Here is a 16,185-nt window from a genome sequence, read left to right as displayed (position 1 = left end):
TGGACCTGTACCGATTTAAAAAAAGAAAAAATGATCTCCAATATATAAACAAAAATCAAGTATCATGTCATCCTATTTATGTTTTTAAAAACTCACATCTGTGTGTTCACATTGCTGTTATTAAGAAAAAGTCTGATGGTAAACTCCCAACTTTCGCTCTCCAAGGGAAGGGAGTGGGGCTCAGGTAGGAGTACAAACAGGAACTTTCCATGTTTATTCTATATACTAAAACTATTTGAGATTTTTTCACAATGAAAGCATATTACTTTTGTAGCTAAATAAAAAATTTAACGAATTTTTGTCGAACTCTTGTATTCTACCTATGTGGGATACCTACCTATCTATCTATCTATCTACCTATCTATCTTATCTATCTAACTTATCTATCGTATCTATCTACCTATCTAATTTACCTATCTACATAGACGTATATGGGATAGACGTTTCTTAACCCAACTGCCCCCCTGCACTTCTCACCACCTGGCATTTCTCACACCTGTTAGCTGTTGTATTTTCTGTCCCCTCCATCTTGAGAGGATAGAGATTTTGTTGCACTCACACCTGCACCTCAGGTATGCAGTAGGTACACAGCATATGTTATTGTTACTATTGTTATTTCGACTCTAAGTGCAACATGGAGAATGAAATGAACAAATCTATGCTGGTTTGTGATTTGTTCTCCAAAGGGCACAAATAATAAGTTGTTTTTATAATAACTTTGTAAAATATCAGCTGCTCGAAGAACACATACTTTAAAAAGGACGGAACATCTTCTGCTTTAAAAACTGTTGCTTTGGGAGAGCTATGTTTAGAATCCTTGAAATATAAATTTTGTCCTCATAACAAACAATACAATTTCAAATAAGGGTGACTTTTTTGTTTGTTTGTTTGCTGTTGTTCTGGCCGTGCTGTGAGGCATGTAGGATCTTAGTCCCCCGAGTTCCCTGACTGGGGATCGAACCCGTGCCCCCTGCAATGGAAGCAAGGAGTCTTAACCACTGGACCGCCAGGGAAGTCTCTAAGGGTGACTTTTTAAAATGTCTGTCTCTGCTACTTTATACACACACAAAAAAGTTGACATTGTATATATAAGATACTAAAACTTGTGGACACTAGGTTGAATATTAAAGTAATTTAAATCAATCAGTGATTGATGTAAGGGCCACTGTTAGCAATTACAAGAACAGTATGTATTTAATTCAATGAAAGTCTGTCGTGTAAAAATAATTTCTATGCACTGGAAGTTTCAAATAATTTCTTTAATATGCATTTTGTTACTAAAGCTTGCCTATTTTAAAAGTTTATTTTTAGTGTTTTAGCTTATTTTCCTAACTTTGTTTTGTAGAATAAAAACTTTGTGAGTTGTCAAAAAAAAAAAATTTAAGTCAATCAAACAAAATGCCATATTTTTGGCCAAGAGTTGATTTAATGTAATCCCAAAGATGTATATTTTGCTTTCAAGGAAAAATGAATGACCGATTCAGAGGCTAAGGACACTAATGTAGTTTGGCATTGCTTTCACTCAAGATGTATGTTAATATGACTGTTGCCTGGTCATTAAATTAAGCCTTTAGAATGCAAGTTATAACACTGCTAATTTCAAGAACAGCAGCCTCCTGGCAACACAGGGCTAAGACACACATTTTAATTCTCTGTGTTAGCTCAGCACACCAAACACGCATGCGCAGGACCGAGAGCAACTAAACTGCAAGACATCGTCGCCACCTGGCCCATTTAATGAAGTATGGCAAGTGGTCGAGAAGACTGAATGTGTAGAAGGAATAGCGAGTGATCTCCGTCACCGTCCACACGACCAGAAAAAGCACCACGCTCTCCTCATTCTGGATCTGCAGAATTACAGAGAAAGCCACAGGGCTGTTTAACCTTGAACTTCTTTCTCCACGAAGATATTTTCTGTTTATTATTTAGTACGTGCCTTTCATCATAACGGAGAGCTAGGGTTAGACAGATGCAATACAGAAAACGCAATGCAATCACCATTACATAAGTCTTTACAAACACGCGATTTAAATGTGCTCTAAGCACAGGAATGGTCAAATTTCTATTGGGTTCTCTGTCTCACCCGTCACTCCAGCCAGTAACTCAACCATCCCAGGACAACATCAGCCCCTCAAAACCAGTATGGGAACAATCTGACCCTTGGACTTTCTATTGGTCGTCAAATCACACCCAACCTACTGCAGCACTAACTCCCAAACCTGCCCACTCTGCAGCCCTGCTACCGCGCTGTCAATTCAGGACCTGATCACCTCTCATGCAGACAGCCCCCTACGCAGTCTCCACTTCAGAGGTGGACGTTTTCTCTTAAAAGCAAAACACAGAAGCAAACCAACAGAAACAAAATTGGAAGGTGCTGGTCCCGGGATTTAAAAGCTTCATGGCTTCCCCACTGCTTACCAGGAGGAAAGGGTAAAACCCTCCCACCTGAGCATGATGTTCAAGGATCCTTACAGCTGGAGCTCAGAAATCTCGACTTCTGGTGCAACGACTCAACCCCACCCCCAGCTCTCTCTGGGGACACAAAACTTTGCATTATTTCCAGAATATGCTCTGAATGTGTCTTAACACACGCCATTCCCTCTAATTATCAATAGAATGCTCCTCCTTTTTCATTTTTTATAAATTTATTTACTTATTTTTGGCTGCGTTGGGTCTTCATTGCGGTGCACGGGCTTCTCATTGCGGTGGCTTCTCTTGTTGCAGAGCATGGGCTCTAGGTGCGCGAGTGTCAGTAGTTGTGGCTCGCGGGCTCTAGAGCGCAGGCTCAGTAGTTGTGGCTCGCGGGCTCTAGAGCGCAGGCTCAGTAGTTGTGGCGCACAGGCTTAGTTACTCCGCAGCATGTGGGATCTTCCCAGACCAGGGCTCGAACCCGTGTCCCCTGCATTGGCAGGCGGATTCTTAACCACTGTGCCACCAGGGAAGTCCCTGAATGCTCCTCCCTTTATCAATACTTCCCATGGAAAACCCTTTCTCACCTTTAAGATCCAGCTGACCACCACGGGCTCTGGAAAACTTGTCCCAAACCCCTCCTCTCACCCTGAGCAGTCACGTGCTCCCCTTCCTTGTTCTCACAGTACTGTGTTCATAGCTGTATTATAACACTTGCCAATTTCTATCAGGATTTGTCTGCCGAACTCTTGTATATCTACAGCACTCAACTGATAGACTCCTTCCTCGGGGAAGCCTTCCTTCGCTCCCTAAGTCAGGCCAAGTCTGCCGGTTACTGCAATCCACACTGGCCTCTTGTTTAAAAGCACTAACACTAGTATAATCAAACAATTATTTCTGCAACAACTTGTGTACCATCTCTCCCAATTCCAGGCTCCATGAGGTGGGAACCATATGGGTATTATAAATAGCCAGATTCCCGGCACAGTGTCAGGAACAGAATAGGCGCGTAATTCATACTTGTCGAACGATTCAACATCTGTAGGGCTGCCCCCTACTCCCCGACGGTCAGTCCCCCTGACAGCTGAGACTGACTTATTCATTTCTGTAAATCCCGAAATAAGCACAGTGCTGGGGTATAGAGTGCACTCAATACATGCTGGTTGAATTAATTAAAGATGGGTGGAAAGATGCCCATGGGATACCACTGTTGGAGAAGATTAAATAGTAAAATCAAGCAAGAGATTTTCTGTAGGATAAAAAAGAGGCGGAAGGGATAAATTGGAAGACTGGGATGGACACATACATACCATTATATATAAAATAGATAACTAATAAGGATCTACTGTATAGCACAGGGAACTCTACTCAATACTCTGTAATGGCCTATATGGGAAAAGAATCTTAGAAAAAAAAGAGTGGATAGGGACTTCCCTGCTGGCACAGTGGTTAAGAATCGCCTGCCAATGCAGGGGACACGGGTTCCAGCCCTGGTCCGGGAAGATCCCACATGCCATGGAGCAACTAAGCCCGTGAGCCACAACTACTGAGCCTGCGCTCTAGAGCCCATGAGCCACAACTACTGAAGCCCAAGTGCCTGGAGCCCGTGCTCCGCAACAAGAGCAGCCACTGCAATGAGAGGCCCGCGCACCGCAACAAAGAGTAGCCCCCGCTCGCCGCAACTAGAGAAAGCCCGCGCGCAGCAACGAAGACCCAACACAGCCTAAAATAAAAAATTTTTTAAAAATTGGAAAACCCCATTTTATATGGCTATAAAAATGCCAATTTTTGGTTTTGCTGGTGTCTCAAAGCCATTCTACGAACGCACTAAGTCAGTGTACAATCACACTTAACATCCAAACCCAACCTTTCTTTGGCCAAAGGTTCTGCTTCCTGAAATACAGTTAATGTTTTGGATTCCTATTACTAAGAAAGCTTTCCTGCAGGCGCAAGGAGACGAAGTGTTGTGTCACTTACTGGTTTTATACTGTGAGTAACGAACCACACCATAAAGATTCTTGAACTCACTTGGACCCCAGCCACAAGCACAGAAGTTGGGACAATTCCTTAAAGAAAAAAACAAGTCAACCACTGCCCTAAGTGCAATCTATGCCAAACATAAAAATTAAATCAAAAACTCACCAATTAAACAGTGGACTACCTGTAAGCAAACACAAAAAAAATCACATGTCAACAGCATACAACATAAAATAAATTCCTGTCATGGCTGGTTTTAAATGCATCTGTAGGGAGTAAATAATCAGCAAAATAAGACTGATTTTGCTCAACTGATATATTTTCAAATAAATATGACAGTGACAGAAAAACAGCGTCGTCGGAAACCTACCTCAAGCAAGGCAAATGTCTGGAAAACTTTAAGTGTCTTCTGAATACTTTTATATAAACCTTTGTGTGTTCCTTTTTCCATATAAAAACGTACCATGGCAATAGCTAGTACCAGCCACCTAGAGAAAATAAAAGCGTTTTATAAAATTCTATCACAACGAATTCCACTGAATCCTGTAAAGAAATGCCATAATTTATACAGTAATAACATGTATGTGTTATTATGCTCTCAGTTCATTATTCTATTTTAAAAACCCATAGGAAGAAATGACAAATATCGTTTTTACATTGACTCTTCAAGGGAATAAGGAGAACATAGTCGAGATCAACTACATACAAATGTCAAACAATATGCATTGTATTTTTGGTCTCAGCAGATAAACTGACGGACTGAAGAAACAGGTTTCTGTACCAAAAATGAAGTCATTATAAAGCATTTAATAATTATATAAAAATTTGAGGTAAAAAGCTGTGTGTGTATAAATATGTATTTTATACAAATATATAGTATATATTTATAAGTAATTATAGGTAAAAATCTTTAAAAAGAATCCTTAATTAACATTTTTATAATTTTCTCTAAATAAAAACAATTGTGGTGCCACAGAAGGGACACATACAGAAGGTCAGACATAAGCCTGCTTTTAAACAGTGTGTTTTAAAACTAGTGGTTACCAAGGGGGGAGGGAGCGGGGGGAGGGGCAAGACAGGAGTAGGGGTTAAGAGATACAAACTAGTATGTATACAATAAATAAGCAACTAGGATATATTGTACAGCACAGGGAAATATAGCCATTGTTTCATAATAACTTCAAATAGAGTATATTCTATAAAAATACTGAATCTCTATGTGGCACACCTGAATCACCTATACTTCAATTGAAAAAAAAGTTTGTTTTCGAAAAAGAAAAAATACATACGCCCCCTCCCCCCTTTTAACTTACACTTATACATTAAATATAGTTGCTGTGAATTAACGGTACTTAAAAATACAAGCTACACCTGTGGAGACCAGCTTTCTCTCCCCGGTACTCAATCTCCAAGAGCCACTGATGAGAGGTAATTTTTTTTTTCCAGTTTCCATTGCAATTACAAAAGCACTTTGAAGTTTAAAAAAGTTGTGTCACCTGTAACTTTTAAAAATCCTTAATAATACACCCATGGAAATGAATAGCTATCCCAGGCTTTTGAAAACAGTGGTCTCCAAAGTGTCTAGTTAAATGGATTTATGAACTATAAAATTTATAATAATTTTATACAGGTTTAACTTTTTAATTAAAGAGCACTCAGTAAAATAGACGAATGGCTTAAAGGTGCCTGCAAAGAAACGACCGACTGAGTGGGGTGAAAATGCAGACTCGATCAAACAGCAAGAAAATGGCAGAGAGGCACTTCCACCTTGGGAATCTCTTCTCCTCAGCACACAATGCGGTTAAAAACAATGACCTTAAAAATAAAGAATTAAAAACAAAAACAAAAACAAAAACAATGACCTTTAGTGAGATATGACAAGAAATCAGGCAAGTGCCGGAAACTACCACAAAGACCTTTGCAATGCAGAAGTATTAAGGATAATAACAGTGATAATGATAAGTACACTTTCAGCGTGCTTTCAATGTTCCAGACACTGTCCTATATGCATATTTAATATATTAATATTTCATCCTCACAATAACCCCATGAGGTAGCGACTACTACTATCCTATTTCACTGCTGTGGAAATGGGCAGAAAGGGCCCTAGAGCCAGTCAGCTGGGACCTCAACTCACCACTCATCTCACAGCCTATGCTCTTGAACTACTCTGCTGTACTGGTCTGGCTCTAAGCATATACTGTGCCTTGGGATATTAGCTAATCACAATAATTCACGTATTTAAATGGTAAGTAATTTTTAAAGCTATACAGAATGTTATGCTCAAATATTTTAACTGATAGTAGTACGCTATCAAGAAAGTTTGAAAGCCACTGTTTTATACAAGACAATCACCATGCAGAGATATCCTGCGACTTACCCTAAGGCTTAGAGTAAGTAAGTTAATGGTGGAGGTCTCCTAACCATCACTGCTCTTGCCTTTCTACTGCACCATGGCTTTTACTGGATTCAACTCACGGTTCCATCCCGCATCAGAGCCAACACTCAGCCCTGTGCTGGGCTAATCTGAGTGTGCTAATCTGGATAATGTTTTAGGTACCTTCCAGGTTTAAAATGTTCTGATTTCATTATCCTCAATTCCAAGTCCTTACACTACTTCTAACAAGAAAACAAAAAGCTTAATATTTTCATTCACATTTTCCCATATACTTGTCTTTTCTTTTAGACAAATCCAAATCAGATTTTTACCAAAGACCGATTTAAGAGGTAACTGTTAACCTACCAAAGAATTCATCAAAAGATTAATTTAGATGGCAAGTTTTCTACATTTTTAAAGGCATGATATAAAAATCCACGCATTTTAACAGCATAACAAATTTTACTGTTGTCCCATAGGTGGCAGTATTGTACCAACTAGTACAGTATTACAATACTATCACCACTAACCTGTTGGAAATAAAAGAAATCAACACTCTGGGGTTAGAAAGGGCCATGGAACTATCTATGCTAACCTCCCATCTGTTTTTTGGTAAATATGGCCATGAACTCATCTGAACTAACTCGTGCTCACCTCCTAAGTGCCCCCCAATCACAAAGGGTGAGAATCAAAGTCTCTCTTGAGGGCCCTACATTCAGCTAACGTCGTGCTTCCTATATCCGTCAGTTTAGTAACTGTAATTTTAAAAATTTCCCAAAGCAACTGGAGTGTCTACAATTAGGAATTCTTTTTTGGACAGTTTTGTTTTTTAAATATGCCAGAGCTACTGATTGCCTAAATATGAACCCAAACAGACACTTTCAGTCCTTGACAAAACACTCTCTTTGGAAAATATAAACATGTGTTCCACATGTAGAAGGTTTCTCGCTTGCTTAATTCATTTATTTATTCATTCATCTTCAGGATCAATACAGGACAGGTACTGTGCTAGGTGCTGGGGAATTAGGGATAAACAGGACATAGTTCTGGCCTCAAGGAACTCTTAAGTTAGTAAGTGGAGACAGAACACTGCAGTAACGAGAGAGATGTGGCATAACTTCCTAAACACCTTCTAACACTCACTAAATGCCTTCTTCTCATGCCACTATGGCTACAATTACCCTGAAAAATCTTACTGAAGGTGGAGCTCTTTCTTCTAGCTGCCTTCTGGTGCTTCTTTTTCTCCTCAGATTTCTTGGAGACCACCTGCTTTTTGAAGAACTTGGTTATCTACACCTATACTCCTTTTTTTTCCTTAATTTCAACACCGCTTTAAAAATTTTTTTTATAAACAACTTCAAACATATACAAAGGTATAGAGAATGAATGGTACGATGAACCCCCATTTGCCCACTGCCCAGCTTCAACCAGTATCATCTTATTAACAATCTTGTTTCATCCAAACCTCTATTCACTTCCTTACCCACAAGCCTTCCTCCCTGATTATTGTGAATCAAATCTCATACATCCTATAATATGACTCATAAATGCTTAATTATGTATCTCTAAAAGGTTTATTTTTCATAAACATAACCAAAACACCACTATCCCTTGTGAAGAATTGAACAATAACTTCTTCAATCACAAAACTTAGAGTCAAGATACAAATTTCCTTAACTGTCTTATAATTTTTTAAAATCATGATTGAAATAAGATTCATACATTGCAATTAGTTGCTATGTGTTTTATGACTCTTTTAAATCTACAGGTTTCACCTCCTTCCATCCATCCTCATCTCTCCTCCCCTCTTTCTCTTGAAATTTATCTGTTGAAGACCCTGAGTGGTTCCTGCAGAGTTACCCTCGGTCTGGGTTTTGCTAACTGGATACCCACATGTCATTTATTATGTTCTTCTGGCCCCTGTATTTCCTGTGAGTGCGTAGTTCGTTCTAAAGGACTGATCAGACAGATTCACATTCAAGGTTAATTTCTCCGTTGTGTTGTGTACTTCCCCAGGGAGCCCGAAATTTCTGGCTGTCCCTCTTCTTTGTGATGTTAGCACTGACGGCCATGGTCCAGATCCATTATTTCGGCAGTTACGGAGAAATCATGATGTTCTGACTTTATCGCTTCTTCTTTAAACCTCCTTCAAAGTAACCATTTGGAGGCTTGTACCACAGATGATCTTTGACGTTCACACAATCCATACTTCCGTGTGGTGTTCACTGACAACTCTAAACTTCCTTTCCTAGACTACATGCAGACTCGTTTAGTAGCCAACATGTGTTTCAATTTATCACACATAAGGCACTCATGCCAACAGAGTTAAGCTGAAAGGTTCATAAAAGAAAAAAACCAGATAAACTGGACTTCGGTAAGATTAGGACCTTCTGCTCTTTGAGAGACACTGTGAAGAGAATGAAAAAGCAAGCCATACCTGATAGAAAATATTTACAAATCACATATCTGATAAAGGACTTGTATCCAGACTATATAAAGAACTTTCAAAATTCAATAGTTGAAAATCAAACAACAAACCCATAAAAAATGGGCAAAAGATTTAAACAGACCCTATACCAAAAAAAGGTACACAACTGGTAAGTAAACCCATGAAAAGATGCTCAGGGTCATTAGTCACTAGGGAAATGCAAATTAAAATCACAGTAACACAATACACCACTTAGAAGGTATAAAGTTATGACGACTGGCCACACCAAGTGCCGATGCGGCTCTGCAGCAACTGGAAAGCTCATTCACTGCCCGTGGGGATGTACTGTACAACCACTTTGAAAAAACAGTTTGGCAGTTTCATAAGAAACCAGCAACGTGACTACCATATGACGCAGCCATTCTACTCATAGGTATTTACCCAAGGAAAATGAAAGCGTGTGCCCACACGAGACTTGCGTACACATGCTCACCACGTCATCTGTCATAGCCCCAAACTGCAAAGAACCCAAATGTCCATCCACAGATGGAAGGATAAACAAGTTGTGGTAGGTTCATACATGGATCCACCTACCTCGGGAATATAATATATGTCTGTTACTTAACACTTCAAGAAATGTACGTGCCTGAACCTTGGGTTTGGTGCTCTGCTAACGCAGACTATGTACACTGTGAGAATATCTTACATAGTTTCTTTCCGCATGAAGTGCATTTTTAAATTCACCACTAGGAGGAGGAATTATCATTTCTAAATACCCACTGTGTGTGTCCAGCACCCTGCCGACCACTTCACATCCACTATTTCTTAATTCCTTGTAATAACCTAGCAAAGTAGTTGGTTTGCTCCTTTGACAGATGAGAAAACCCAGGGTCAGAGAGGTTATGGAACTTATCTGAGGTCACCCAGCTAAAAAGGAGTGAAAACATAACCTTCAATTAACACCTTCCCATGCTGTTTACAGGTTCAAATCCAAACATGTTAGCGAGGCGTGTAGTAAGGCCTGTGCGGTGAGCCAGGCTCCCCGTTCATCTTCCTTTCCCAGCCTACACTGCAGGCCCACTTGTGGTCACCCCAACGGCACGTCAGCAGGAGTTGTCCCCTAACTCCTGCCCTTTCCTCATCCCTGCCGAGTAAATCCTACTCATCCTTCAAAGCTCAGCTGGAATGCGATGGTCCCCCTCCGCCCCCAAAGCTTTCTCTGATCCTCCCTACCTGTCTGACTTGACACCTCTGCGGAACTTACTCCATCCTGTCTTTTATTGCAATCTACAAATGCCCCAGGTGGCACTTCTACAAGGACAGGGCCTAAAATATTTAGCTTTTGTCCCTCACTTGACCTAGGATAAAGCACCAACACATGCGGGCTTCAAAAGTGTTTGTAGCAAAGCAAAAAAATAAAAAAAGAGACAGAGAGAGAAATGCTCACTTTCCTAGTCAAGCATCTGTTGTGAGCAAGTACAATAAAAATCCTCATATCCTTTAAATTACATTATTACTTAATTAAATTAATTACATCCTGTAGTTCTACTCCAGGAATTCATCCTGAACAACAAATTCAAGAGAAACAAATTAAAGCAAAACGTCATTAGAGGCATGAGTTAGTCCATTACTGTACCTTAACTCTATTCCCTCTTATGTAACCATGAAAGAGTGTAATTATGAAAACTACATAGAAATAGTTGGTGAAACAGTGAGTGAAAACAGAATATCCTACACAGCAGATACTGTAACTACAATACCCTATAATGTGCATTCATTCACTCAACAAATATTTCTTGAGTGCTTCACGGAGCTGACACTGATACAGGATGACACAGACAATAGGCAACAGGATGAATCAGTAAAATTCATCGTACAGTTATACAGTAATAAGTACGATAGAGAAAAATAAAGCAGGCAAGGGGGATAAGGAGTGTTTGTGTGCGGTTGCTATTTGAATGAAGATAGCCACGAAGGCCTCCCTGAGAATGGAGATTTGAGTAAAAATCTGAAGGAAGTAACTCACATGAGCGATAACAAGGAAAAAATGAAAGGCCATGCTAAGCTTATAGAATTAGGCAAGTTCTTTTCTACATTTATGTAAAATTTTATTTCTTAAATATTATTTTGATTGTTTTCAAAACTATTACAAAAAAATTAATAAACCCTCCAAAGTTCTGCTAAAAGAGAAAAACAAAACAAGCAAATGAACAAAAAGAACCTTTGCATTAGCGGATGTAAACTAGTATATATATATGATGGATAAACAACACGGTCCTATTGTGTAGCACAGGGAACTCTATTTAATATCCTGTGATAAACCTTCATGGAAAAGAGTATAAAAAAACAATGTCTGTATGTGCATAACTGAGTCACTTTGCTGTACAGCAGAGATTCACACAACATTGGAAATCAACTCTACTTCAATACAAAAAAAAAAAAAGTTGCTAAGAGAGTGAATCTTAAATGTTTTTATTCCCAAAATAAACATGGTAACTATGGGAGGTGATAGATGTGTTAACTAATCTTATGGTGCAAATCATTTTGCAATACATACATATACCAAATAATCACACTGTACACCTTAAACTTACAGTGTTCCATGTCAATTACAACTCAGTAAGGCTGGGGGGGAGAAAAAGCGAAAAAAAAACCAACAACAAAGAGCCTCTTGCTATCCAAACCACTAAATGTACACGCGTGTGTCCCACTTTCCACACCACAACTTCGCCAACTCATTTACCCCTCTGCCCCAACCCTCCAATTAAATCGGGAGGCTTTCTTGCATCTCATGCCTATTTCCAGAATTAATCCCACTTAGAATATCTACCCTCTACATAAGCAAATCCTATCCCTTCTTCAAATCTCAACGCCTTTAGAAAGCCTCCAAAGAGTTAATTATATGGATTATTCCATTTCCGTTCCCCTTGCCTTTAAACAGAGATAAGAATGGCAAGGGACCTTCTCAACATAGGCAGGGAGACAAGTTTCGGGGAAGCAGTAATTTCCTGAGCCAGGGAGGAAGGTTAGGAATGAAGTGTGAGAACACAGCTGAGAGAACATTTAATTCTGCTTCAGGTCGGGTAAGAGACCCAGAATACTTCAGAGGTGGCTTGGCTAGAAGTCACAGCAGAAACATAGGGATTATTATCCAAAGAATGAACAGCCTGAGCAAAGATGGAGAGAGCCATGAAAATAAAACTGCATGGTGTTTGAGGGCATAGTGAGTTACAGGAGATTTCAAAAGCAATAAAACTGGAAAGAGGAAATCAGGGAGACATTGCAAAGGGCCTTGAACGACAGACAGCCTAAATCCCTTCCACTACAGTGGAGGTAATGGGGGGGTCACCGAAGGCTTTAAACTGGAGTTATGCATTGATTTTCATTTTTTGAAAAGGTAACTCGGCCTTCAAAAGGGAGAGTGGCCTGGGAAGGAAAGAGACAAGACCAGTTAATAAATGGTAGGTGACCCCGAAGTTTTTATTAACTGGATGAGACTAGCACAGCGGAGAGAGGATATTTTCAGCCTCCAGGGTATCTAAAGGCTGCAGCACACAGTAGGTACTCAATTGTTCTCCAGTAGCTTTGACTCTATTAGTTTTCCCTTTCAAGATTATAAAATTTAGTGAAGTGGAAAGAAGTAGCACGGCTCTGGACTCAGACTGTGCCGAAATCCAAGTCTGACACTTGCTGGTTTTGGGAACTTGAGCAAGTTACTTCACCTATTTGTGCCTCGGTTTCCTAGTCTATCAAATGTAATATCATGCACCCCTCACAGGACTGCAGAGGACCTGAAATGACATACTACACCTAGAGTGACCGACACAGTGCCTGGCGCACAGTGAATCCTCAATAGATACCAATATTCTCATTAACTGTATTTGGTATTAAGCACATAATAGGTACTCAGTACTGCATCAAATCATTATCAATCACATTTTTCTATAAGCCCTAGAGAAAGTTAAAGGTATTAAACGTTTCCCCAGATTTGTGGAGGTTAATAATACTTCATGTGATAACGGGAAAATAACTTTTTTAAACGGCAATGCCATTGAGAAACGGAAGAGCATTTTCCCAGCCGGTTTTGAAAAGCGGTCGACACATGTCACTGTGACAGCTCTCTGCAGAGAGACAGTCATTGTGTAACCTTAACTTGTAAGTCGTACTCAAAGCCACAAATAAAAGTACAGGCTATCAGTCACGGAGCCAACAAGATGCTGGACACGAGTGCTATGCTCCGATCCGGCAGGGTTTTTTGAAAACCGTCCCAAGTAAGAAGTTCTCGGGAGCACTATTACTTAAAAAAAACCCCAAACAACAGCAAAAAACCCCGTAGCGACACGAATAGTTAGGAACACTGCCCAGCCATCGGCGGCACGAGGAAACGCACTCCAGGGGCCGGCGGCCGAGGACGCGGGTCTGGGCCCCCGGCCGGACGGCTCCGGGCTCCGGGGTGGCGGGACCCCGGCGCGTCTCCAGGAGCAGCAGCAGTAGCGGCGCCCAAGGCGGCCGGGCCGGAGCCGCCTCCCCCGCGGGGCGGCCCCGCATTCCTGCCCGGGTCTATACTTAACCTCCGGCCCGCGCTCCGCGGCCGCCGCGCACGCCGTGCACCGTATTAGGCAATGCCCGGCGAGCAGGGCCCCGGCGCCCCTGGCCCCCCCGACCACGCTCCATTCAAGCCCGCAGGCGGCGGCGGCGGCGGCGGCGGCGGCGGCGGCGGCGGCGGCGGCGGCGGCGGCGGCGGCGGCGGCGGCGGCGGCAGCGGCGGCGGCGCCCCTCCCCCACGGCCGCCGCGCGCGCCCCCGCGCCGCGACCACCACGCCTCCCGGCGCGCAAGCGCGCCCGGCCCCTCGCCGCCCCCTCCCCGGAGCCGGGCGCGCCCCCCGGCCCGCCGGCGCCCGGAGCGCGGAATGCCAAGCGGCGGCGGCGCGGGGAGGGCCCCTCTGGGCGCACGTACCCCGCGGTCATGGCGATGTTGTAGAAGGTGAGCCAGGAGGTGGCCAGCAAGCCCCGGCGCCTCCTCTTGCCCGCGGCCTCCCTCTCCTCGCCGGCCTCCGAGGCGCCGCCGTTGGTGCCGTCCTCCTCGCTGGACGCCATGGTGGCCGCGCAGCCGGGGGACGTGGACGAGAGGGGCAGGGGAGCGGGAGGGGGCCCGGCCGAGCGCGCCGCTGAAGCGCCGCCGCCCGCTGCCGCCGCCTCCGTCAGGCGCCCCATGTGCAGCGCGCAGGGGTCTCGGCGCCGCCAGCCTGGCCGCCCGCAGGGGGAGGAGCGGGCGCCCCGGGCCACCGCCCCGCCCCGCCCCCGGCCCGCGGGAGCGCGCGCCGCGCGGGGACCCGGCCGCCGGTCCTGGGCGCGGGGGCGCACGGGGGTCCCCGGAACCCCTGGGTGCGAGCTCAAGCTCCGCTCCCGGGGAAACCCATCCGCCTCGCCAGCTGGGGGAGCCTCCTCTTGGAGACAGCCGGGGCGTCTCGGCGCAGACGACGGGCGCCTTGCTAGTTAGTGCCTTGAGTCTAAACGCACCTGGACTTGGTGTGGCCCTGCCCCGCCCAGACTTCTGTAAGATTGTTTCTGGAGGTGGAGAGAGGCCGTGGGATCCTCCCGCCAAAGACTCATTCTTAAGAACTTCTGGGGAGGAAGCGCCCACTTTTCACCCTGTTTCACTTTTCCCAGCCAGTGGAGCAGGCATGGGGCGGGGGGAGGAATAGGAGTGCCCCACCTGCGTGGATTCCACCGGAGCCAGTGTTCTGTGGGCGTGCATTGCACTGCAGCGCGGGATGCTGGATGTTAGAGGGAAACTGGAGGAAATAGCACGTGACAAGATACCAAAGGAGAAAAGTTTGCGCAGACAGAGGCAACCTACGGATGGAAAGCTAGCAAGAGCCCTTACCGCAGGAAACGTAGTATCCCACTGTTATGCACTCTGTGTCTCCTTTTTTTAAAATCTTCTTCCAGATACACATGCTTTCTCCTAACAGTTCTTTCCTCTTTCCCCTTAAAGCACACAGTTAAGAAGGCAGGCTCTGGAGTCAGATGACTGGAATTCAAGCCCCAAATTCCAGGCTCCACCAGTCTTATTAGCTATGTGAACTTGGGCAACTAAATCTCTCTATGCTTCAATTTCCTCAGTGCGAATAATTATAAAACCTACCTCGTGGGGTTGTTGTGAGATTTAAGTGAAATCATCCATGTAAACCACTTACAGGCCTGAAACAGCTTGAGTCACCCCAAATCAGTGTGTGAGCGCCATTCGGGCAACTCGGACCTCTGGTGATCCAGTGAAAGAAATTCTGAGCAGAGCAAGGGAAGCGATCTACTTGTTAGGTCGTCCTCCGGGAACCTGAACCTGGCCCTGGGCTGGAGACCACCCCGGAAAGACCACAGAGACGAAAGTTGGACCTGGTCCACGAGGATCCTGATCTGGGCTCTGGGCACCTCCCCCAGACGGAACTACCAGCCTGATCTGAGAAACTTAGATAATTTTGAGGAAGATGTTAACAATGGGAGATGGGGAAGTCTGAGGTGTGTCTGGGGAAGAAATACTGGCTGAAAATTGTTCATATTTGATGAAAACTATGAACTACTGTTTTTAAAGGCATTTACATTGGAAAAAGAAGTAAAACTATTTGCAAGTGACAATATTGTGTTATTAGAAAAGCCTAATGAATCCACAAAAAAGCTACTGGAACTAGTTGCAGGATACAAGGCCAATGTAACAAAAAATCAATCCTTTCATACATTCTAGAAATGAACAACTGGAAATTGAAATTTAGAGTAAAACTATCTAATGCTTATCAGCATCCCAAACCATGAAATATAGAGGGATAAATTTAACAAAACGTGCAAGACCCGTACACTGAACACTATAAATCACTGTCAAGAGAAAGTGAAGACCTAAATAAATAGCTATTCTATGTTCGTGAATTGGAAGACTCAAGTTGTTCAACTGTCAGTTCTCTCCAAATCCCAGCAGAATATTTTTTAATTTGACAAGATA

At 43.2% G+C, this 16,185-nt stretch overlaps 1 protein-coding gene across 4 annotated transcripts in view; it reads right to left on the bottom strand.

Moving 5' to 3' along the window:
- Positions 1 to 16,185, bottom strand: part of HACD1 (3-hydroxyacyl-CoA dehydratase 1) — a 49,599-nt gene that overhangs the window by 18,571 nt on the left and 14,843 nt on the right. For 2 of the 4 annotated variants that reach the window (XR_009500134.1, XM_059910024.1), the window contains exons 1-5: positions 14,149 to 14,450; positions 4,757 to 4,874; positions 4,552 to 4,570; positions 4,387 to 4,475; positions 1,726 to 1,847 (exon numbers count right to left, since the gene is read on the bottom strand). Coding sequence is in view for 3 of the 4 variants with exons in the window: in XM_059910024.1 (XP_059766007.1) it covers positions 1,726 to 1,847; positions 4,387 to 4,475; positions 4,552 to 4,570; positions 4,757 to 4,874; positions 14,149 to 14,405 (605 nt within the window). In the remaining variant the exon portion in view is untranslated. Of the gene's footprint in view, positions 1 to 1,725; positions 1,848 to 4,386; positions 4,476 to 4,551; positions 4,571 to 4,756; positions 4,875 to 14,148; positions 14,451 to 16,185 lie in introns of those variants that run through there. The other 2 variants (XM_059910014.1, XM_059910035.1) reach the window with 2 other exon arrangements.

The sequence above is a fragment of the Balaenoptera ricei genome, chromosome 2 (genome assembly GCF_028023285.1).
Source record: "Balaenoptera ricei isolate mBalRic1 chromosome 2, mBalRic1.hap2, whole genome shotgun sequence".
Taxonomy (NCBI): domain Eukaryota; kingdom Metazoa; phylum Chordata; class Mammalia; order Artiodactyla; family Balaenopteridae; genus Balaenoptera; species Balaenoptera ricei.
The sequence above is the reverse complement of the archived record's forward strand: the minus strand, read 5'-3'. Positions and strand labels throughout refer to the sequence as shown.